At 41.6% G+C, this 24,823-nt stretch overlaps 1 protein-coding gene and 1 long non-coding RNA gene across 6 annotated transcripts in view; one reads left to right on the top strand and one right to left on the bottom strand.

Annotated features, from left to right (window-relative positions):
* LOC135215547 (extracellular sulfatase Sulf-1-like) overlaps positions 1-24,823 on the top strand; it is a 561,353-nt gene that overhangs the window by 511,378 nt on the left and 25,152 nt on the right. For 4 of the 5 annotated variants that reach the window (XM_064250381.1, XM_064250382.1, XM_064250383.1 and 1 more), the window contains exons 10-15: positions 9,401-9,607; positions 11,783-11,931; positions 12,498-12,630; positions 15,292-15,496; positions 15,894-15,960; positions 24,620-24,777. In XM_064250381.1, the coding sequence (XP_064106451.1) occupies positions 9,401-9,607; positions 11,783-11,931; positions 12,498-12,630; positions 15,292-15,496; positions 15,894-15,960; positions 24,620-24,777 (919 nt within the window). The remainder of the gene's footprint in view (positions 1-9,400; positions 9,608-11,782; positions 11,932-12,497; positions 12,631-15,291; positions 15,497-15,893; positions 15,961-24,619; positions 24,778-24,823) is intronic. The other variant, XM_064250384.1, reaches the window with a different exon arrangement.
* The window catches only part of LOC135215552 (uncharacterized), a 45,187-nt gene continuing 29,866 nt past the window's right edge, over positions 9,503-24,823 (bottom strand). The window contains exon 4 of the long non-coding RNA XR_010314718.1: positions 9,503-9,635. This is a non-coding gene — a long non-coding RNA (uncharacterized LOC135215552). The remainder of the gene's footprint in view (positions 9,636-24,823) is intronic.

Genomic DNA, 24,823 nt, shown 5'->3' with positions numbered 1-24,823 from the left:
TAAGTGATAACTTGGAGTGTGGGTGTATGGCCTAACACATATATAGTAATTCCAGTGTTATTACAATTAAGGATAAAGATTTCATGGCAAAATTTGATGGGAGTCAATGGACACTAGAGTGGTTCATTAAAGAGGGAAATAGAGTTGACAAATGAGATTAGTTATCTTGAAGGATGGGATGATTGGAAGAGAAGGGAGTTGAAGAAGGATGTACTAGATAGATGGATTGAAGATGGTATTTTGCTCCTCTGGGACAAGCAGATTGAGGCTGGGGTCTTCCCCTTAATGGCTGTGGAGCAACCAACTGAAAATAAAGTTAGACTAGTGTTGGACTTTAGAGAGATGAAGTTTGTAGAGTGTCATACTGGGGGTGATGCTATTGATGTGTGGTGAGACCTTAAGAGAATGGCACAGAATGCAAGCTAATGTAGCTACTATTGTAGATTTGAAGTTGGCATATCTGCAAATCAGAGTGGCCAAGAAGCTGTGATGTCATCAACTCGTAAATTATAAAGGGCAAACTTACTGTTTAACAAGATTGGGATTTAAGTTGAATTCTGTTCTTCGAATGGTTAAGTTTTGAAAAACTGTTTTTGGGAGGAGTAAGGACATAAAAGACTTGGTTGATGAAAATCAGCTGCCAGCTTCTGAGTTAGTCAGGTACTTAAAACTGAATGGATTGATTGCTAAACCACCTGAGAATTTGGCTGGAAGTGCTGCCTTTGGGTCTTAAGATAAGTGAGGAAGATGGTGTTTGGTATTTTGCAAGAGGTAATGCCATCCCAGAGATTTCGGATGAGATATCAAGACGAGAGTTGTTTTGAAAACTGGTGGGCCACTACCCCATTGGCAATTGGCTACAAGTAGCTTGTAGCTAAGTGAAGCGACAAGCATGGAACATTAATGTAGACCCAGTGGTTGTGTTGATGCTCAGAGAGGTTGTCCAGAAAGTAAACGATGATGATCCATTGCAATGTCAGTGGCATGTTTCTGAGTCTGAGGATGGCATTCTTTGGTGCGACACGAGTAGTTTAGCGTTGAGAGCTGTGTTGGAGATTGGTGGTGTTGTGGTTGAGGATGCAGCTTGATTGTGATAGACAAGACTGCAATCATATTAGTGTGGCTTGAATTGGAAGATGTAGTAAAGGGTGTCAATCTTGTCCTGCAGTAGGGACTAGAGAAATTGGAGGTAAAGACTTATTCCGCTACTGTTCTTGGGTGGATGAAATCTGTTATCACAGGAGGTAAGAGGCAAAGGGAGTAGGAGAGATGGTAATGAAGCTATGATTGGGCATTGTGAGGGAGCTCATTGAAGAATTTGGGTTAGAATTGAGAGTGACACTAGTAAGTAGTACAGTGAAGAACAAGGCTGATGCCTTGACCCAGTTTAAAAAGAGCTGGCTTTTGAATTAACTAAGGAACCAGGGGAGCAGTCAGATGTGTTGCCTGAACACTATTGATTTGAGAGAGGAGCACACCAGGCATAATATGGATGTAGATAGAACTACATTTTTAGCATAGAAACTAGACTCCAAAACTGATAAACAAATGGCAAAACATGTGAGAAGCTGTTTGCAGCATCAGTCAATTGCTCCTCCTCCTGCTTCAGTGGTGCACGAGGCACGTAGTGTGAGCTTGGGCAGAGATTGTTGGAGATTTGCCATAGATTTCACACATTACAGGAATGTACCATATTTATTAGTAATTGACTGTAGTCCTAGTAGATTTTAATTGTAAAGAGGTCTGAAGAGAGACAGTGCAAAGGAAGTAGCAGATATATTGAATATAATTTTCATACAATCAACTTACCTGTCAGATATATACATAGCTAAGACTCCGTCGTCCCCGACAGAAATTCAAATTTCGCGCCACTCGCTACAGGTAGGTCAGGTGATCTACCGGCCTGCCCTGGGCGGCAGGACTAGGAACCATCCCCGTTTTCTATCATATTTTCTCTGTCGCCAGTGGTATCAACATTGTTGCTATTACCTCCTGACTTAGATTCTTATTTCATCCTTTGATCATCGTTTATCGGCTTTTTGGTGACGTATCTGGATCGTGTTTTTGGCATTCGCTACTGCGGACTGTTTTTGGACTTGCTTTTTGGATTTTTCTCAGTATGTCTGATTCAAATGTGAGTGTGAGAATGTGTGTGAATGTAGGCTGCAGGGTGAGGATACCGAAAGCTTCGGTTGATCCTCACACTGTATGTCGTAAATGTAGGGGGTTTCAGTGTTCTGCTACTAATACTTGTCATGAATGCGAGGGATTAAATGCAGAAGAATGGAAGACTTTAACTTCTTATTTGAAGAAGTTAGAGAGGGATAGGGTTAGACGTCTGAAAGGTGTGAGTTCAAGGCCTATTGAGCCTTTTATTGATACTTTTTCTAATCCTAATGATTTAGATTCTCCCTATGTGTCTAATTCTCAAGGTTTACTTTCGGAATCGGCCTCGGAAATCGCCGATCTGAAAGCTACTATTCGAGACATGAAGTCCAAAATGGCGGACTTACAAGGTAAGGCTAGTGAATGTGAGCATTACAGTGAAGTGAGTTCTCCCAGTGTTGTGGAGGGGGCGTTTGATCGTCCCTGCGACGCTCCCAGGCCTAGACCTCTTCCAAGCTCCCATGCCCAGAGAGGAAAGAAAAAAAAAAGTCGAAAGCCTTAAGGAGGTCGTGGGGAATCCCCAACGGTCAGACGTCCCTTCAGCAAGCTCTGTTTCGTGGCAGGCTGCTCAAGGGCGCTTTAGAAAAAGCGTCCTTCGTGAGTGTTTCTCATCCTCTCCCTCTCCTCACCTAAACGAGGGTGGAAGGAGTCGGATTTATCGAGGCCTCTGAAACGGCATTTGAAAGAACCCGAATTTGATTCGAGCCCAGAGCGTTTCTCAGATGACGCTCCCTCGTCTATTAAGAAGGCGAAGGTGGCGTCAGCGTCACCCGACGAGGACGCAGAAGAACCCTTTCCTACTTCTCCCCCGATTGATGATGAAAGGCGTCATGCAGTTGACGTGGGAGAAGCTTCAAGGAAGATTATCATGGCAGTACAAGAACAACTGGCCTCTTTGGTGGGAGTGTTAGCGCCTCGTAGGAAGGACGTTGCGCTTCCAATCAAGAAGTCTCGTCCTCTCTCCCCTGCTAAGCGAGAGGCGTCATGCAAACGTGAAGCTTCTAAACATATCGCAGAAGCTTCGGGTTCGAGAGCGAGATCGGGAGGATCTTACGGAAGACACGTAACGCCAGAGAGACGTGAGAAGTCTTTTTAGGCATGAAGCGTCTTTTAAAGCTGATTGTAGACGCGAGGCTCCAACCAATATTTTGGCGCCAGTTAGGACGCCTTTTGAGAGCGGAGCGTCTTCCAGGCGCGAGGCGTCATCCGGACGTCAGCAGCCACACAAGCGGGAGGCGTCAGCCAGGACGCTTGGCGGACGAGAAGCGTCATCCAAGCGGGAAGCGTCATCCATTTATGGAGAGAAGCCTGAGCTTTTGGCGCCTTCCAGGACTATTAAAGCGGGGAAGAGGAAGGAATATCATTCCCTTAGCCCCTCTCCTATTAGGAGTTTGTCTCCTCCAGAGGAAAGACGTACGGATTTGGCAGCGGAGACTCAATTAGATCCTGAGTTAGAAGTAGACTCGGAGGAAGAGTATCAAGGAAGAGAAGGACTGTCGAACTATAAAGTTTTGACTGCCTTGCTTCTAGAGGAGTATGGAGACGACTTGACTCGTGCCGCTCCTCCTTCTCCGCGCTCTCTTTTCTCGAGTGCTAAGACGAAGAAATCTTCGTCTATTCTCAGAATGAAGCCCGCCATTTCGATGAAGAGGGCGCTTCAGTCCTTAGACTCTTGGATGAAGTCTAAGAAGGAGTTAGTCAGAACGGTCTTCTGCATGCCTCCAGCGAGACTAGCTGGTAAAAGAGGCATTTGGTATCAGACGGGAGAGAATATGGGTATTGCTCTTCCGTCTACGTCAGAAGCGGACTTTTCGACCTTAGTTGACGCTTCACGTAGACAAGGTCTGAACTCGGCACGTATTACTTGGGGCATTTCTGAACTGGACCATCTCCTCAAGGGACTCTTTCATGTATTGGAAGTTTTCAACTTCTTAGATTGGTCCCTTGGGGTGATGTCCAAGAAAGCCCATGATTCTGAAGGACTCAAACCAGAAGTCCTTTTGTGCATTTTGTCTTGTATAGACAAAGCGGTTCAGGATGGCTCGGTTGAGATCTCCTCTTTGTTTGGAGCAGGTCTTCTAAAAAAAGAGGACGGTATATAGTGCCTTTTTAACCAAAGCAGTCTCCCACGCTCAGAGGGCAGCGCTGCTGTATTCGCCTTTGTCTGACTTTTTGTTCCCTTCTCAGTTGGTGAAGGACATTTCTCGTTCATTAACTGAGAAGGCGACTCAGGACCTTCTGACGCAGTCAGCAAGGAAGAAGAAGCCTGCTTCTACACCTGACAAGAAAGGACCGAGTACATCTGTTCAGCCCTTTCGAGGTGGCCCGACCTCCAGACCTCCCGCAAGAAGGAAGGCTCCTGAGAAGAGAGGTAGGTCTGCCTTTCGTCCCTTTAAAAAGGGAAAGTGATGCTTCTCTCCTCCAAGCACCAGTAGGTGCCAGGCTCCTGGGATTTGTGGAGGCCTGGACACTTATAAACGCAGACGTGTCATCGTTGTCTGTAATAAGGAAGGGATATCGTATCCCTTTCCTGAACACTCCTCCCCTAACGTCAACACCACGGGAACTAACAGCCAAGTACAAGGATCCTGTGCTGAGGGATACTCTTTCGATCGATGGTGGAACAAATGTGGGACAAGAGAGCGATAGAACTAGTACTGGATCAAAACTCCCCGGGGTTTTACAATCGCCTTTTTCTGGTTGCGAAGGCCTCGGGAGGCTGGAGACCAGTACTAGACGTCAGCTCTCTGAACAAATTTGTTCGGAAGGAGAAGTTCTCGATGGAGACTTCTGCCTCAGTCCTTGCGTCATTGCGACAAGGAGATTGGATGGTGTCTCTAGATCTCCAGGACGCCTATTTTCACGTCCCGATCCACCCTTCATCGAAGAATTAAGTACCTCCGTTTCATGACGGGGGGAAGGATCTTTCAGTTCAGAGCCTTGTGTTTCGGCCTGTCCACAGCTCCTCAGGTCTTCACAAGCCTGATGAAAAATGTGGCGAGGTTTCTTCACCTCAAAGGAGTAAATATCTCTCTGTATCTGGACGACTGGCTCATCAGGGCCAGATCAGAGAGACAGTGCTTGGAGGACCTGACGTTAACTTTAGATCTGATCAAAGCGTTGGGATTACTCGTGAACCTCGAGAAGTCGCAGCTGACCCCCAGACAGAACTTAGTCTATCTGGGGATTCAGATGGATTCTCGGGGTTTTCGAGTATTTCCTTCGCAAGAGAGAATCGCAAAAGGTTTGCAGATAGTCTCTCTCTTCTTAAGGAAGGAACAGACGTCGGCGAGGGAATGGTTGAGCCTTCTAGGGACCCTTTCCTCGCTCGAACAGTTCTTCCCGCTAGGAAGACTTCATTTACGTCCGCGTCAATTCTTCCTCAAGAAGTCTTGGAGTTGGAAAACTGGACAACTTTCGGACGGACGCCTTTCCCATTCCAGTGGAGATAAGACCGCACCTGGAATGGTGGTTGCCCCCTCTGAAAGAGAACAAAGGGATCTCTCTAAAAACCCAGAACCCAGACCTAGTGTTGTACTCCGACGCGTCGGAGAAAGGTTGGGGAGCAACATTAGGCTCGAAGGAGGTGTCAGGCACCTGGGAACCAGCGCAGGTGTCTTGGCACATAAACTGCAAAGAGCTCTTCGCCGTGCATCTGGCTTTGAAGAGTCTAGAACCTCTGGTTTCGAACAAAGTAGTGCAAGTAAACGTGGACAACACCACCGCACTTGCCTACATTCGAAAACAAGGAGGGACTCACTCCTCGTTCCTTTACGAGCTGACGAGAGACCTTTTGCTTTGGACGTCTCACAGGAACATCTCCCTTCTGACAAGGTTCGTTCAGGGAGTAAAAAATGTGAGGGCGGACAGACTCAGCAGGAGGAACCAGGTCCTTCATACAGAGTGGACCCTACACGAGGAGGTGTGTCAAGATCTCTGGTCGCTGTGGGGGACTCCTCATGTGGATCTCTTCGCCACATTCATCTCCAAAAGGCTGGCAGTCTTTTGCTCGGTCGTGGAAGACCCAAGAGCTCTTATGGTAGACGCCTTCCTGCTAGATTGGTCTCGCGTAGACGTCTATGCTTTTCCTCCATTCAAAATCCTGGGACTAGTACTGAAAAAGTTTGTGGCGTCAAAGGAGACGAGGATGACATTGATAGCCCCTTTTGGCCGGCCCAAGATTGGTTCACGGAGGTGGTAGAGTGGATCGTAGACTTTCCCAGATCCCTACCAAGAAGGATGGATCTTCTCAGACAGCCACACTTCAAGAGGTATCATCAAAACCTCCCCGCTCTCGCTCTGACTGCCTTTCGACTATCGAAAGACTCCTCAGAGCGAGAGGGTTTTCTCGCGAAGTTGCAAGCGCGATCGCGAGAGCACGCAGAACCTCCACTACGAAAGTATATCAGTCGAAGTGGGAGGTTTTTAGAAGGTGGTGTAGAACTAAGAAGTTGTCCTCCTCCACTACCTCTATAGCGGAAATTGCTGATTTCCTTCTATTCCTGAGAGAGCAATCTCATCTAGCTGTATCCACAATAAAGGGATACAGAAGTATGCTCTCGGCAGTCTTCAGGAATAGAGGATTAGATCTGGCAGATAATAAAGATCTCCACGATCTCATAAGGTCCTTTGAGACTTCAAAGTCTAAGGAACCGGTCCCTCCTAACTGGAACCTAGACGTGGTTCTCAAGTTTCTTTCATCTGAAAGGTTCGAACCTCCTCATCTGGCATCGTTTCGAGACATCACCAGAAAATGCCTATTCCTATTATCTTTAGCTACGGCAAAGAGAGTTAGTGAATTACATGCTCTGCAGGATAAAGTAGGTTTCAAGGGAGACTCAGCTATTTGCTCGTTTAAGACCCTGTTTTTAGCTAAGAATGAGAATCCCTCGAATCCCTGGCCTAAGTCATTCGAAGTCAAAGGCATATCGAGTCTCGTAGGAAGAGAAGCAGAAAGATCTCTATGCCCTGTAAGAGCTCTAAAGTTCTACATTCAGAGAAAGCATCAGATGGGAGGCTCTAGACAAGGTCTTTGGTGCGCGGTAAAAGACCCCACAAGATTGATGTCCAAGAATGCTCTGGCATTCTTTGTGAGGAACGTCATTACAGACGCGCATAAGGTCTGTTCTGACGAACAGTTGCGACTGTTGAAAGTTAAAGCTCATGAAGTGAGAGCAGTAGCGACGTCTCTCTCGTTTCATAAGAATATGTCGCTTAAAAAACATCATAGATACGACATTTTGGAGATGCAACTCAGTATTTGCATCTCATTACTTGAAAGACGTTCGTGTGACATATGAGAAGTGTTTTTCTCTGGGTCCTTTCGTATCGGCGGATACGATTCTGGGTACGGGAGCCGACACCAATCCTTAAAAGTATATACTTTTCTTCTTTTTAGATATGGTCTGGAGTCTCTTCGAACAATGGAGGACTTGGTTTAGCACGGGCGGCCGTCTATGTTGTTCAGTAAGAGAATCTTGTCATATCTAATTAGATGAGTATAATTTTTTTTTAGAAAATTATGTATGTGTGCGTAGTGGTTTTTGAGTTACGGTTGTTGTGAAGAGTTCGGGGATAACTCGGAACAATCTTTAGTTCTAACATATGGTTAGGATCAGGTGGTCGGGATTGGTTGTGTGCTCCTTCATAAGGTGTATTGTCATATAAGTGGATCAGCACCCATTGACAAAGTCCTTTCAGGCTCTGCCGAGTAAGCGGATAAGACCCCATCGGCAGACCCACAAGAACTCTTGGCCATAGATCATATATCTCGCTAAAGTTTCTTGAGGTGATGCAGACTACTGGGCAAACACCCACGAAGTCTACCACCTATCAGGTAGGAACCAAGGTTTTATTTATACCTACAACATATGTTGTTTACCTGTCTATTCCATATAGTAGCTGTCTCTTACCCTCCACCGAAGGGTGCCAATCAGCTATGTATATATCTGACAGGTAAGTTGATTGTATGAAAATGATATTGTTATGTTACAATAAAGTTTCATACATACTTACCTGGCAGATATATACATAGCTAAGACTCCGTCGTCCCCGACAGAAATTCAAATTTCGCGCCACTCGCTACAGGTAGGTCAGGTGATCTACCGGCCTGCCCTGGGCGGCAGGACTAGGAACCATCCCAGTTTTCTATCATATTTTCTCTCTTCCACCTGTCTCCTGCGGGGAGGCTGGGTGGGCCTTTAATTGTATATATCTGCCAGGTAAGTATGTATGAAACTTTATTGTAACATAACAATATCATTTTTTTGGAATGGGGTCTTGTAGATGAGATTCTTATGGATAATAGTAAAGTATTCAGGCCGGAAGTTTTAAAGATGATGTTGGATGGATGGAATATTCAGATATTTTTGTGCTGCCTATAGAGCGAGTGAGAATGGTATTGTGGAGAGGCACCACAGAACTATCAAAACTATCTGTGTTCTGGTATAATATGACACCCAGGAAAGGGTGAGCTGAAAGTAGTGCTCCTCAAAGGGCTTTCTACAAATATGAGTGGAGATACTAGGTAAAAGTGTCAGTTACTATTACTGAGGACGTTGCTCCTGTTCAGGTAGGAGAAGTGTGGGTCAGGCTTCCCCATGCATGCTGCACTAAAAGTAAGATGTCTGTAGATGGTATGCCAACGTCATGTGTTAAGACTTAATGGGATTGAGCTGCCAAGTTCTTAAGGGGAGTCTAGTGAGGAGGAGGTGAATGAAGAAAGGGATGATGATAACAGGAGACATCCTTGGAGAAAAAGGCGAGCTCCTGCCTGGATGAGGGACTATGAATTGGAGTGCCTAGAATTGATTGTTGTTGTCTGCTTGGTTTTGTGTTTCATTTGATGATGTAGTTGTTTCAATGAAATAAGTAAAAAAAAATTCTTTTTCATTCTAAGATCATGGGCGCATGTGGTCTTGGAGATTGGTTGAGGGTTTGAAAGGTAAAGATGGGAAGGGGTTGGTATGGGTGAAGGAAGCATGGTCAGGAGGAGAGGTAGGTTGTGGTTGTTATGTCATTCCAGTCAGTTATTTCATAGGTTTTCTCTTAGGGTTATAATTTTTTGGAATTATGTAGTGCCCTTTACTGAAATCCAATAAGGTGAGTTTTTGGTTATGCATTTTTCCTGTCCTTCTGAACTACAACTTTTATGTATTCTTTTTATATGGTATCATATCAGATTATTTATAGGTCACAGATTACAATGAAAAACATTTTTTTATTTCATTTACAGCTCAGGACGTATTCGCGAAGAAGATGCATTAGAGCTAAGAAAAGAACGACAAGAACAGAGGGCCCTAGGTCTAGCTGGTGGAGCGTATGGAGAAGGTGGTCTCTTTACATCCAAACATGAACGGCTGGAACTGGTTTGTGAGAGTGACAAGTACCGCTCTCCTTGCAGCCCTCTTCAGACATGGGAGTGTGTTCATGATGGTCTACGGTGAGTATTCCTTTTTCTTGTTCTTTATCTGCTGGTTTAATTGCTCTTTATAATACTTAATAGAAAAGACATTCATGTATTTCAGTACTTAGATTAAAATATTACTTTAATTGTGGCCCAATTTAAGTGGTATAGTACATATTTATATAATTTGAGGACTATTATTTTATGCCTCAGCAAATATGCAAGCCTTTGTTGTAAATAAACTCCAGGCTACTGAACTTAATTGTTACCTGGCAGATTACTATGAGATAACAGCTGCTGTAGGCATGGTCATTGGTTTAACACTAAACTCCATGCCAGGAGGGAACACTCGGTTGAATGAATTAAAACACAAATTCACAGTGCAGTAAGAACCACGCAGAATCAAATTATAGTTATAAAACTTGAGAGATCATGAACTAAAACAGAAGTACATACAGGCAGTCCCCAAGTTATGTCGGGGGTTCCGTTCCTGAAGCAAGCCATAAGCAGGAAACAATGTAGGTAGGAACACCGTATTAAAAAATGAGCATTAGTGATAAAAGCTTACCTAAACCTTTGGTTGTATGGAAAACTCCTCAATTGATTTACCTTGCTTCAGGAGAGGAGTGCATCCATGATCTTGTAGAATTTCTTCCAAAAATTTACAAATGTTTTTCTGTTGCTTACAGCACGCCTTAAGACTGAAATGACGTAACCTCAGAACATCTAATGTAACCCAGAACAGATTTTTTTATGAATATATATATTTGACAAGCTCCGTAAGCTCAGAAAGCATAAGCCAAGACCTACATAACCCGGGGACTACTTGTATCATTAAAGACTAACACAAAGTTATAATGAGAAAGACTCCAAAAAATACATTTGTTAAGTATTTGCATGATATCTTTCCTGTACTAACCTTAGTTTTTTCTTTAATACCTGAGGGTAGATGCTCTTTGATAATTCAGTATCATAAAACATGCTTCCTAAACACTCTTCAGTGAAATTTGAACCATTTTTATATGAAAATTTAATCATGAAGCATGAAAGATTTCCTTTCCTCATTTTTATGGTTGTGATTTTTTTGAAATCGCACTATTTATTATTCACTCCGCGAATTGCACTTGAAAACAGATACAAGGAAAAGTTAGCCACTTGATGCTCTAACAACTGAAAAAATCAAATTGACATTTAGCAGGATGTATGCTTAAAAACATATCCCTTGGTAATTAATATAGCACAAAGATATTATATGTGAAAGTTTTGCTCCCCAAAACATCATCATCAATATATTTTAATAAAAAAAATATAAGACAAACAAGGAAAAGTAAGCCACATGTTATGCTAGTAACGAAATGAAAATCAGCCAGTGGAACTCTGCTTAACTGTAATAAAATTAAAATAAGAAAAACTAGGCTGCCTGTGGAAGTTGGTTTTGAACAACTGAGGCATTTTATAGGTGATTGTCCATACATATCATAGAACATAAGACTATATTGAAAATTACCAGTCCAGAGATTATAGGCACACACAAGCTCTAATGGCAGACCTTAATAAACTAAAAATTATAAGAAAACATACCACCATCAGCTTTCAAAAATGAATCTCTGATGTAGTAACAATAATAAAAGCATATCAGGGAGGGTTTGAAAATGTAGTTTCTTCTTAGTCACAAGCACAAATAAAAGTTTAGTTTATTACAAATTTTTAGGCACTTTGAAATATTAAGCTATGTCCCATTGCATGAGTGCTCAGTTTTTATCAACACATACTGCATATCAAATGACCATATTATAGGTATAATATACATTGTCACGATGTATATAGTATGATTTGAGTTCTGCATTTGAAGAATGTTTTAATGCTGATGATTGTCACCAGTTTTTATCAGTGAATCCTTATTCCATGATCCAATGTCTTACCCAGGGGTATTATGCATTCTGATGAGCAGGGTAAAAGTTTGTTTGTCAGTTGTTTGCAAACTTGCTTGGCATAAGGAAATTATATAAATACATACTTGGGAGGTTTTTACTTGAGAAGTTTTTGTGACTTTTCTAAAAATTGAGATGTTCTTGTTGTGCTACAATATTGGAGAAACTATTGTGGTTGAATTTTTCAAGGGTGTTTATAATTATATATAATTGTAGTCTGATTAAGAATCACTTTTATCTGCATTATGTTAACTGAATATTTTTTATAATTCCCTACCAGGTGGCGCCTAAAGAAGTGCCGTGTTAAATCCAAGTGGCGTCGTAGAAATTGTGTTTGTGAACCAGATTTAGGAATGGGCTTCTTGGTGAAACTGGACTCTGAAGAAAGACGAAAACAAAGGCTGTTTTTGAAAAAACATGTTACACAAGGTTTGAAAAGGGCTTTATACTACTATAGTAAACCTTTCCATTGCATTCCTCTCCTTTCTTCATATTTGGCTCTCTGAAATCAGCTGTTCCTTCAACCATTTCACCTCTCAAAAGTAAATTATTTTGCAGGAGTAGAAATCTGCCCCCAGATTTATTTCTGAAAATTTTGTACCCACCTGTACAATTGGATGAATCATTACATACTTATTTTTTATATGCCCCTTTGCAGACTAGTAGTTTTTTTTGAAGCTGAATAGTTAAGTGAAGGACTTTTTTGCTCTTCCCATAATATTTGGTGTACTATACATTGTGCATGCAATAATAGTTTTAGTTTCTGCAGTAATGCTCATAGATAACCTCAGTTAAGAACTTTGGTTAAACTTTTGTAACACATTACCACAGAGGAGAAATAGTTCATTAGTATCATAAGAAACTATATCTGTTTGCATTATATGCCCCAGTGAAGTATGCAACTCTTTATTACACATTTTATTACTCCGGGTTTATTTTGTGGTTGCAGTGTTGCAGATTGGGTATTAATACAGAATTGTTTTCTCTTGTTGCAGATCTTAAGAAGTATGATCCAAAATTTCTCAAGGCTTTTAGTGATGTTGACAGCAGTGAAGTGGCTGAAGAGACACTGGGTAGAGTTCAGAGAAATTCACGCTGGTTCCATGGCAGTCAGAGAAGGAAAAATAGGTAAGGCTTATATTGTTAATCCTTTTGTTTAATGTAAATAGATGTTAAAAGAAGAAAAAGGTGGGTTTTGTGTTGTAGTTACACATACGTAGAGTCGAAGAGTATATTTATTACAAAGTCATAGACTAGCTGGTGTGAAGTTAGGTAAATACAGGTACATATATGTGTTTGGGAGACGTTTTCTCTACAAATACTGTTAGCCAAATAACCAACAAATTTTAAAAGATAGTTGGATCTCTCAGGAAATCGTTTGATACTTGAATACATATACAGTACAGCCATTCAGGACTCAGTAGTATGTACAGGATAAAAAAAGTAGGTGTACCAATTAACCAATAAAAACACATTTTCCATAGTGTCCAAAGCATCATTTTATTAATGCTTTTCAGTCTGGAATGTTGTAATGCAGACTGAGAATAGAAGTCATTTACAAATGAGAGAAGTTTTAGGTCTTCTTCCCTGGCGGTTATCCCTCACTAAAGGAATCGATGCCAGTGTTAGTTCCAATATTCGTCACTTTTTGCACCAGTTATGGTTAGTCAGTTTGAGCTCTATAGGTCATACATTTTATTGCCAAGATATAGTATGATGACTACATACACAGTACTCTGTGTATGTACTTTGAATTAAATTACAGAGAAAAAGGCATACTGATTTTTGTTAAACAGGTGCATCAGGACCATCCTGTCAGTTCTTTACTTTCATCTTCACTACTTACACTTTTTTTATTTGTTGCTGTCCTGTGATGTAGCACCAGCTTGTTCATATGAGTGATGGATTCCATGCTATCTTGCGATACATGACATTTTTTCCACTTTCCTTAATGAACAACATCTAAAACTGAGATATTTAAGGCTATTTTAAATTACTGATTGTGGTTATTAACTTTAGCAGTTGCCAGTCTGTCTGACAGGAATACTAATAGAGTTCACATTTCCTCCTCCAAAATAATAATTTAATGTAAGTAAACTAAGAGGTCTTTGCCTTGCATGGACAAACGATACTTTAATTTTATCATCCTTAAATGGAAATTTTATATTTTACTCATCCTGATGAATTTCTCAACCCTGTTTTATGGTTGTTATCTCCTGTTTTGGAAGCTTGCCAAAGTCCTGTTTTTTTTATTGTTTTCTGCAGTTGTGGAAGCTTGCCAAAGTACTGTACCTATGATATTGTAATATAGTGAATAAGGAGACCCTATCTAGAGATGAACATTCCCAGTAAGAAAACTTAAGATGACTTGGTCAATAGGTGACTATTCTCAGATAACACTATGCTATTCTGGGTTGTGTAGCTCAAATAAAATAGAGGTTTGCGTGTGGAATATTTACTAGAGGAAAACTTGATAAAATCCTTGGTTTACAGAGATGTCTTTGGTCTTAGATATCACTATGCCATTCTGGGTAGTGCAGCAAAAGTAAAATTAGAGATGTGCATGTAGATATAATTTTTTTTCTCTGAAAATATAAGGATTAGTTGTTAACCAGGATGAGTAACTTTGTAAGTTATCTTTTACAAACTGTATGGCTGTCTTATCCTGAAGACTATAGCAATCATCCAGATTACTGAACAAGCTTTATGAAAACCTTTCCTCAATTTTCACAAGCCAGTCAGTTTGAAGTCCATGCAGCTTTAATGAATGCCTAGCCAGTAAAAAGTTAACACATCAGTACCAAGGTAAAAGCTGGGAATCTAAAAGGCAGCACGTATCTGTATTGGTTTAGCAAAGTACAGTTAGCCTTACAATTCATTCATCTTTACAGAAGGGTCCCTTTTGCCCAGATTTATTATTTGTAAATCACCACTTCAAATGCAGAATTGTAAGGCAACTGTCTCAGCAGTTGAGTAAGACTTGTTGAAGTTAAATATATCCCATATTATTATAAGAAGATGAGCATAAATCCCAGATTATCAAAAGATGAGTACGTACTGCTAAAGTGAAGTGATGTGGTAACACTATTTGAAGTGAGTTGAACAAGTAATAAATAAGCTATGAAGATGAAGGTCTAGAGGTCTTTTTCATCTCTTATAGATTTCCTCTATAGCTTTTTTTTTTTTATTATAATGTGTATCTTATAATCTCTCCATATTTAATTTTTGTTTTACAGTAAGTTTTATTTTAATGTTTCTTCTCAAGAATCTATTGGCTGTCAGTGGTGGAGGAAATAAATATGGTAAGAAAAAAAAAATCCTCATTCTTGGCAAAAAAATTAATACTCTTTGGAAACGTAAAATTTGTCTCTGATGAAAGTCCTATTAGTAATATGTTCAAATGCCTAACTGGTACTTTGTTTGAACAAAAGGCCTATTGCTTATGTCACACTACTGAGATGGCAGATTGGCATTGTAAGAGGAGCCAATACAATTTACAGTACTTGTTTACAAATTATACTTATATAGGTAATTAAGTTTTCTACAATATCTATAATAAAAAAAAATTTTCTTAGTCATTTAAATTATAGAGGAAAATAAGTAGACGGAAAGATGGTTCTGGAATTCAAACTTGAAGTGACGTATCTCGGCTCAAAAGTAATTTTCTCTTTACTGTATTGATTGAAAGAAAAATACAAGGAGTATTGAAATATCAGTAGGATTAAGTTTCAAAGTTGATGATTATTAAAGAAGTTTGTGTCTGACTTGTTGGTCTTTTGTTTTTACAAGCAGACACAGGAGAAGTTCCATTATGGATGCACCAACATTTGATGATGATGTAGTTTATGACGGAATAGAAGAGGAAGAGGAGACAGAAGAGGATGATGAAACTGGCATTGCAAAAGATGAAGTGGATGCATTTGTTAGTGAAGAAGAAATGAGAGCCATTGATGATAAAATTACAACATTAGCTGATGAGCTTCAAGGATTAGAGGTTAGTAGTTGTATAATTTTAGCTTTTATGCAGTGATTCTCATCTGTCAAATTGTGATTGTGATAAGTTTTATTTTTCTCTTTCTATGTTTAATATCTCACAACCCTGTAGTACTGAAGAAATGTTTTTCCGGAAAAAACAGTCCTCGACGCGACGAAATAGAGCCTTATAAGAATTGTATAGATTAGTTACATGTAGGATACTTTCCAAGCACTGTAGTGGAAACAAATTTGTGTTTGGAAATAGTGTTGCAAGTGTTTCAGAAGGTAATTTTTTTTTTTTTCTACCTAACAGGTATTTAAAAATTAATTGACTATGACTGACTGATTATGTATACCTAATGCAAAAAAAAAAAGCACTGATTTTAGTTTAATTTTTTCCATTTTAAATACAACAGACTGTAAGCAGTACATCTGCAACAGTGGCACCTGGAAATCAGTCTCTACCAGATCACTCTACATTTGGTGAGTATTGCCTTTTGCAGACATGTTATTGACCATATGAATTCACCACCTAAATTACCTTAGGTATTGCCTTAATGCAAAGCAAACAAGCAGGTTATAGCTAGCAAAGTGGTAATTAGATGATTGCAGAGGCCTTAAAGCTCAGTTTGATTGTAGGTAAATGCTAGTTGATGTTCTGTACATGATGTATGTTTTAATCTTGTCATTGCTTTATGCAGTGTTGGTGCTTGATTTCGGATTTTATGTTCTTCAGTTAATATAATCTTTGATCTTTAACTAATTTGTACATGAGGTTTGTTGGTTTGCAGTCCTTTTTACCCCTCAGCCAACTGGCTTCTTCAGGTATTTTGTACCAAACATAATGGTTTCATACATTCAACTTTCCTGTCAGATATATACTTAGCTTAGCTATAGACTCCGTCGTCCCCGATAGAAATTCGAATTTCGCGGCACACACTACAGGTAGGTAGGTCAGGTGATCTACCGCCCCGCCGCTGGGTGGCAGGAATAGGAACCATACCTTCTAGAACCAGATTTTCTCTATCGTTTGGAATGTAAACATGCGTTTACGGTTCCTCCTGATTTGATTTTCGTGTTTCATCGCCATCGATCTTCTGGGTTGTCTTTTGCAGGGAAGTACTGGGTCTTTGGTTCGGCATGCGCTTTTATTAACTTTTTAATGAATTTCGCTTCGAAATTTCGAAGAAAATACTAAGTGAAACTACCGAAATTATCGGTAGACACTCACATAGTTTGCAATAAAGGAAATTATTAATATTTATTCATTATTACATGTAATAAAGGTTACAACTTTATTGAGGAAATATTAAACTCTAATTTCCTACTTTAGGAAGTCAGAAAAGCATATAACTAGATACGCTTACTTTATAAGCTTTAATAGCGCTTGTGCAAACGAGCAGTTAGAGTATTAGCAGTACTAGTAGTTGTTGCATCCTCATCACCTTCTTACTCCACAGAAACTACAAATTTATATATGCAAATTTGAAGATAATGGATGTAGCTCAAAAGTGAGCTCTTAAAAGGTAAGAAGTGAATATAGTGTTCCCCATTGAAGTGGAGGGTGCGTCTGATCGGCTCTGTCTCGCTCCCAGGTCTAGACCTCTTCCAAATTCACAAGCCCAGAGGAGAAGGAATGTCGAAAGCCGCACGGAGGTTTCAGAGAATCCCCACCAATCAGGCATCCCCTCGGCAGACTCTGTAGAACGTCCCAGACTGCCAAGTTCGCCATTGGAAAGGCGTCCTAAAATAGTGGAGGGTGCGTTCCGATCGGCTCTGTCTCGCTCTCAGGCCTAGACCTCTTCCAAGCTCACATGCCCAGAGGAGAAGGAATGTCGAAAGCCTTAAGGAGGTTTCAGAGAATCCCCAACAGTCGGGCGTCCCCTCGGCAGGATCTGTAGTAGCGTCCCAGACTGCCAAGGTAGGCATCCTAAAACAGTGTTTTTCCGTCATCCGAGTCTTCATCAAAAGGAAAATAGGGTGGAGTTCTCACAAGCTGTCGAGACCTTCTAAAAGATCGTGGAAATCGCCAGCTTGGGATTCTATCCTGGAAAGTTTTCCGGAAGGCTATACACCTGAGAAGAAGAAAGACATTTATTCATTAAATCCTCCTTCCCCTAGATCGGATACGGAGAAAGAAGACGACTCTACGAAGATCCTAGGAGAAAGGCAACAGTAGATATCTTCGTTAATAGAAGTTTTAAAGAAGGATCCTCCCAGGAGAAAGGATCTCTTCCTTCCCGTTAAGAAATCCTGTCCGATAGAAGTCTTTGACAGCTCGGACGAGGCGGCCAGGCGCAAATCGCCGACAAGGCGAGAGGATTCTAAAGAGGCGCCTGAAGCGGCTGAAATGAGGCACAAAGCGCCTGAAGCGCCTGAAATGAGACGCAAAGAGCCTGAAGCGCCTGAAACGAGGCACAAAGCTCCTGATGCGCCTGAACTGAAGCGCCTGAAACAAGGCAAAAAGCGCCTTAAGTGCCGGAAACACCTGAAGCGCCTGAAACGAGGCGCAAAGCGCCTGAAACGAGCCTGAAACCTCTGAAGCGCCTGAAATGAGGCGCAAAGTGCCTGAAGCGCCTGAGATGAGGCACAAAGCGCCTGAAACTATAAACCAGGATCTTCATCGGAGATGGAGTTAGAGCCTGATTCTGCGAAAGGTGAAAGACATTCGAGGCCTTCTTCTGATAAGGACGGGAGTTGTCGCACAGGCGGCCGTCGCCCTTCTCAGGATAGTCTTAATGCAAGTAAAGGCAAGAGCAAGATTGGTTTTTGTACATGAACTTCCCTGACAGATATATACTTAGCTATAGTCTCCGACGTTCCCGGAGACTATAGCTAAGTATATATCTGCCAGGTAAGTATGTACAAAACTTTATTGTAGTTTAACAATATCATTTTTTTTCCTGGCGGGGACTCAAGATGTCGCACAGGTGACCGTAGCCCTTGTCAGGTTAGAATCGGTACTGCTAAAAGCTCTTCACCTTACGAAAGCAGGCGCTCTCCTCCGGTTGCTCATTCTTCTCCCAACTTGATGGACAGGAAATGGAAGATAGATCGGAATTGGAAACCTTTTTTATTGGAAAAAATTAGTTCATTACTAATAAGACGATATTAAAATCTTCCCCCTTCTAAAATAATGCAACCAACCATTTACAGAAAGAGTGGCAATCGTTTGCAAATTAAACAAGATTCGTACGAGCTCTCATTCATTGATTAGAGGCTCTTCCAAATAATAGAGGCGTAGAATACGGCCTTATATCCAAGAGAATTAAAATTTGAGGGATTCTCTTCGATCCTAGAGTTTTCATTGCGATCTCTTTCGACTAATACTAATTCGTGTTTATTGACGAAAAGAACGAAGAGGGCAAGATTTCCATTCTCTCTCTGAATCGGAGAGGAAAGAATGTAGTAGCAAGACTTGCTGTATTCGACTACTGAATGACAAGTCATATACGCATACCATAGTTGCCTTTGTGGTTCGCTACGGAATTATCTATATCCTTACAGGATTTTCCTGGTAAGGACTTCGCTTAAAAGGTTTGTTACGGCAATACCTACTCAGCTTCGGTATTTAACAAAGGTTGTTTGGCTTAAATTTGCATTATTAAGAGCTTCCGTAGGCTCGAGAATAATTTTATTATATTCCTTCATTGAATGAAGTAACTGGCAACTCATGATGAATGCAGCCACTGGATCGAATGGTTAACCGTATATTCCCCCTACAATCATGGACTTAGTCTCGAATGGAGGGGATAGTTAAGTTAACATAAATAAAATATTGTCTGCCTTTTGCTAAGAAGCTTTCAATAAGAAAGATATTATAACCTTTCAATGCTGTTTACCGTAGGTAACATTATTAAAGGATTCTAACGCAGCAGAACATTATATTATATAATGCTCTCATGCTTACGAAAGCATGGCTTATTAGAATACATGCTTAGTGAGAAGATGGATGTAGTAGAGAATTCACCTTAAGACTACGGTATGGTCAAGTCTTTCGAGAAACGCACACAACCTTTTTAGAATCGGATATTGCTCAAGAGAAGATGGATGAGTGGGATGGGAAACATTCTCTTCCTGGCAGAAATGGTTTCCCTGAATGGATTATACTACGTATATAAGTTTTTTCCTACTAAGAACGGAATTAACATGTGAAAGGATGTCGGTTACCATAGAGGCACAGATGTTCTGGCACATAACATAAAGAGAATTAGAAGAAAGCGCCAGCCTGGCGCAAAGCGCTAGAAGCGCCAACCTGGCGCAATGCGCTAAAAAGTGCCAGCCTGGCGCAAAATTGCGCAGCCTGGCTCAATGAGCCAAGAGCACCATCCACGATATTTTCTCGTTTTAGCGAGTTATTAACCTAAGAGTCCAGTAGCCTCTCAGACAGCACGCTCGGTAACGGCAAGATTCGTTCCTGATTTCGTTAATCACTTTAATCACTTAGGCCAATTCCACGACTCTCATATCGCAAAGAGCATCGAGAATCTCTTTTTTCGCTCCTGTTCGCGTTAACAAAGAGAACCTATTTGGAAAACAGACAGGGAATGTAACGATCCTTAAGAGGTTCGAAGCAAGATTTTGCATGTCCGTGAGAACCTTCTCGATCGACAATAATAACTGTGAAAGTATGTCTAACATTTATTGCAAAGAGTTGTGAGAACCTGCGAAAAGTCTTCTTCATAGATCTCTTAGCAAGGTAGAAGACGATCCTGTAGACTGCTTCCTTTTCCTCGAACCAAGAGAGGTAGCAATATACGCCATCTTTATTTTATAGAAAGGGGAATAAACTTAAGTCTTTTTTCCCCTAAAATAAAGGGCGTCAAAGAAAGAGAGGATAATACTTTATGGATTCACAGAGGTCACGTTCTTCTCACAGCATGTTTTGGAAGTCTTTTCCAAGACAGTCTGAATATTCTATCAGCATCTATTATAAATGGACCTTAACAACCTCTCCACTCTGAGTCTGTCTGCGTGCAGACTGACCAGAAGTGGACATGAATGAGAGGATTTTTCAAGGTTAATGACAATAGTCATGGACAAGATATAGAATTACTGCAGATCGTGCTAGAGGGAATGAGGAAACTGTCCTCTTCCGATACCTCTGTAAACCACATAGCGGTTTTTTCTTCCCTTTCAGAGGGAAGGATCACCTTTGTATATATCTGCTATCAAAGAACGCAGTAAAAGGCTATACTCTGTCTCTATAAAGGGATTGGAGATAGCAGAGGATTAAGATCTTCGGGATCTTATACGATACCTCAATATGACAAGAGTAGGATATCATGTGCTTCTAATGGGATCTTTTTTGTGGCCACAGATTCTATGTTCCGACAAGATGGAACTGCTCCTCATCAAACTTCTATGAGAAATTTTTATGAGGGAATTCTTAGTTTCTCTTGGTCCTAAACGATCAAGAAGACAAGTGAATTTTTTGAGCATTGGAATCTCGCATCAGATTCTATGGAGATTAGGCAATGGGTTCTTGCCAGCATAGTATGTCTGGCAAAAGAACTAAAACCCCCTATTCCTGATTCAATGTTTTCAGATAGAGGTTTCATTGTCCAGGCAGGGTACTTACGTTTTCATCTACAGTAGAATGGTTAAAATGTTTGCCTACAGAGTCTTTGGAATGCGATGACGGCTCGAAATGCTTCCCAGAAGGTGTTCAGAGGGATACAATAAAGAGCTAGAAATCAGGAGTACTCCCAATTTCAGCTCGGAGTCTCCTTCGACTTCCAGGCTTCTTCCCTTCCTTCGGGCAAGGATAGGGAAGATTCTGCAACGAGACACCCCTTCAACATGTAAGAAGAGATCTCGTGAGCACGGAAGTATTCAAGAAGGACCCTCCTCGGAGGAAGACTCTTATCTCTCGTACGGTTAGATATCCTATCGTCTACTGGATGTAGCTGATTACAATCACCTCCCCTTGCCGGAGAGGACAAAGCTCAAAGTGGAAGAACTTCGTCCACTCTTCTCCAGTCTCCTGATAAACTATTGTGGATGTTCAGGACTTTTGGACAATGTAGCGCCAACCAGGTGCCATATGCCAAAACAGGCGTAAAAAACGCCAGAGGCAGACAGTTTCAAGGAACACTGTCATTGTCTGATGAAGAGAAAGAGGGGGGCCTCCAACCTAGCGCTAGAGGCGAACAAATCGGACAGATAAGAATGTCCGATGTGGCCATCGCCAGACATCCTCGAGACTCTACCAAGCTCGAAGCTCCAGCAAGTGGAGAGGAGTCAGCCAGGCGCCAGACGCCAAATAGTGCCAGTCTGGAACCAGGCGCGAAGCTACTTCCAGGCGCGAGGCGCCAGCCATGAGTCAGGCGAAAAGCGCCTTCCAGGAGTTAGGCGCCAACCAAGTGTCAGGCAGGCGCGAGGCACCAGCCAGACACAAGGCGCGAGGCGCCACCCAGGCGCAAGCCAGGCTCTAGGCTTCATCCAGAAAAGATCCATTTCAAAGGAAGCCCTGGTCTTCTTTGAAATAAGTGTGATCGCTAAAGCACTTCATGAATAACTTGATGATTCCTTCAAACAGCTGAGAATTAAAAGCTCTTGAAGTGCGAGCTTTTATGAATTCTTGTTCGTTACATAACAATATGTCGTGAAGGACATATTAGCTGTAACTTACGGGAGATGCAACTCTGTGTTGACTTTCCTTTGCATGAAGGAGGTCAAGTTGACCTACGAGAGATCCTTCTCTCTTGGTTTTACGTGTCTACGGATACGTTGCTGGGATAGGGAGCCAACACTGATCCTTAACTAAGTGAGTTAATTTTTATGTTAACATAGTGTTTTGTTTTTTTTTCTTTGGTTTGTTTGAAAGGAGTTTGGGGATAGCTCTTTTCAAATTAAGCACAAACCCTCGTGTTAGGATCAGGTGATCGGGATCGGTGTTGTGCTCCTTAATTATGCCCCTAGGCATAGGTGTATTGTCATGTAAGTGGATAAGACCCCATTGACAAATGACCATTAGATTCTGTCGAGTAAGTGGATAAGACCCCATTGACAGATCTACGAGAACTCGTAGCCATAGGTCACATCCTCGCTGAGGCTCTTGAGACTACTAGCAATAGCTAGGAAGTCAACCCTTCGTCTAAACACATAGGAACCAAGGTTTTATTTATTTATTACCTACAACGTATGTTGTTTACCTGTCTAATCAGTAATTAGCTGTCTCTTACCCTCCGCCAAAGGTGCCAATCAGCTAAGTATATATCTGACAGGGAAGTTGAATGTATGAAAATGATATTGTTATTGTACAATAAAGTTTCATACATACTTACCTGGCAGATATATACGATTGAATGGCCCACCCAGCCTCCCCTCAGGAGACAGGTGGAAGAGAAAATCTGGTTCTAGAAGGTATGGTTCCTATTCCTGCCACCCAGCGGCGGGGCGGTAGATCACCTGACCTACCTACCTGTAGCGTGTGCCGCGAAATTCGAATTTCTATCGGGGACGACGGAGTCTATAGCTAAGTGTATATCTGCCAGGTCAGTACATATGTATGAAACTTTATTGTACAATAACAATATAATTTTTGTATACAGCTTCTTGAAGTTCGATATCACTTGCTGGTCCATGGGCTGGAGGAGAGGGGTGGTGTTAGGCGGAAGATAAAGAACCTTGATAAAAGAATACTCCGCTAGGATATCTTCCTCGAGGCCAGGAGGGTGAGCAGGGGCATTGTCCAACACCAGCAGACCTTTCAGAGGGAGCCACTTCTCTTCCAAGAATTTCTTCACTGTCGGGCCAAAACACAGATTTACCCACTCGGTGAACAAAAGTCTCGTTACCCAGGCTTTTGCATTAGCCCTCCACATCACTGGAAGCTTCTCCTTAAGCACTTTGTGGGCCTTGAAGGCTCAAGGATTCTCCGAATGATACACAAGTAGGGGCTTCACCTTGCAATCCCCACTGGCATTCGAACAAAGTGCGAGCGTAAGCCTGTCTTTCATAGGCTTATGCCCAGGTAGCTTCTTCTCTTCCTGCGTGATGTACGTCCGACGAGGCATTTTTTTCCAAAAAAGGCCAGTCTCATCACAGTTGAAGACTTGCTGAGAACTGTAGCCTTCGTTGATCTTCATCTCGTCGAATGTCTTAATAAAGGCTTCGGCCGCTTTCGTGTGCGAGCTGGCCGCCTCCCCATGCCGCACTACCGATTGGATGCCAGTCCGTTTACAGAATTTTTCAAACCACCCATGAGAAGCCTTGAAGTCTGGGGTTGGCGTCGATGTTCCTTCTCCTCCGTCGTCTTCAGCTTGGGCAATCAAATCGACGAAAATAGCTCTGGCATTGTGGCAGATTGCCGTCTCCGTTATCGTATCGCCAGCGATTTCTGTGTCTTTTATCCATACAAGAAGCAGCTTTTCCATCTCATCGTGCACATGGCTCCAATTGTTGGACAAAATAGTCACGCCCTTGGAAGGTGTAGCTGCTTTGAAGACATCCTTCTGCTTAAGGATGGTACCTATTGTCGACGGATTTCGGCCGTATTCCTTGGCGATCACACTCAATCGCATACCAGCTTCATATTTTTTAATGATCTCCATCTTCGTCTCCAAAGAAAGCATCCTCTTCTTTCCGTGAACTTCAACTTTCTTGGGACCCATGACTACGTATATACTGTACGTAATTATTTTATGTAGTATACGTATGTAGTAAAGTTCTCACACAACACGATAAAGTAGTACTACAACGAAATCACTAACGAATTTACGTTAATAAACGAATTTGTATAGAACGAACGAATTCCGTGTGCTTATGATACAGATGATGACGCGAAGTGGCCGAAGAAGCACGCCGCTATGTAGATGCACGATGGGAGAGATGCTGACCAATAGGAGAGAAGGATCTTATGGCAGTGACTAGCATCAGGAACCAATGGGAGAGGGGGAGGATGGTGGTGAGTCTACTCAGTTGGCGGCGGGCAAGTTTTAAAATTGTTATCGGTGGTCCGGTCGAATCTCGGACTTTACAGCAACAACCTTTCGTATCTTGAAGAATTTTTGTATGTAGAGCCGCAAAAATCTTCGTATTTGCTTTCGTATCTCGAGTTTTTCGTAAGTTGAGCCTTTTGTATCACAAGGTATCACTGTACGTATTTATTAAATTAAATATTAAATTTTATCTACAGGTTCTGATCCAGTCCATCTTGAACATGGATGCAGGGCCACAGAAACATCAGTTGACTGTACAGATGAAGTGTACTTGGATCCTCATGCTTGGAAAGTTAGCAAAGCTGCAATTGACGACCAAATCCGTAGACTGCGACATCAACTCTTTGTTTTAAAGGTATTTTTGTTTTGAAGGTATTTTTTTCTGAAGGTATTTTGATTGC

This window comes from Macrobrachium nipponense, chromosome 5 (genome assembly GCF_015104395.2).
Source record: "Macrobrachium nipponense isolate FS-2020 chromosome 5, ASM1510439v2, whole genome shotgun sequence".
Taxonomy (NCBI): domain Eukaryota; kingdom Metazoa; phylum Arthropoda; class Malacostraca; order Decapoda; family Palaemonidae; genus Macrobrachium; species Macrobrachium nipponense.
This window is presented reverse-complemented; position numbering and strand designations above follow the sequence as displayed.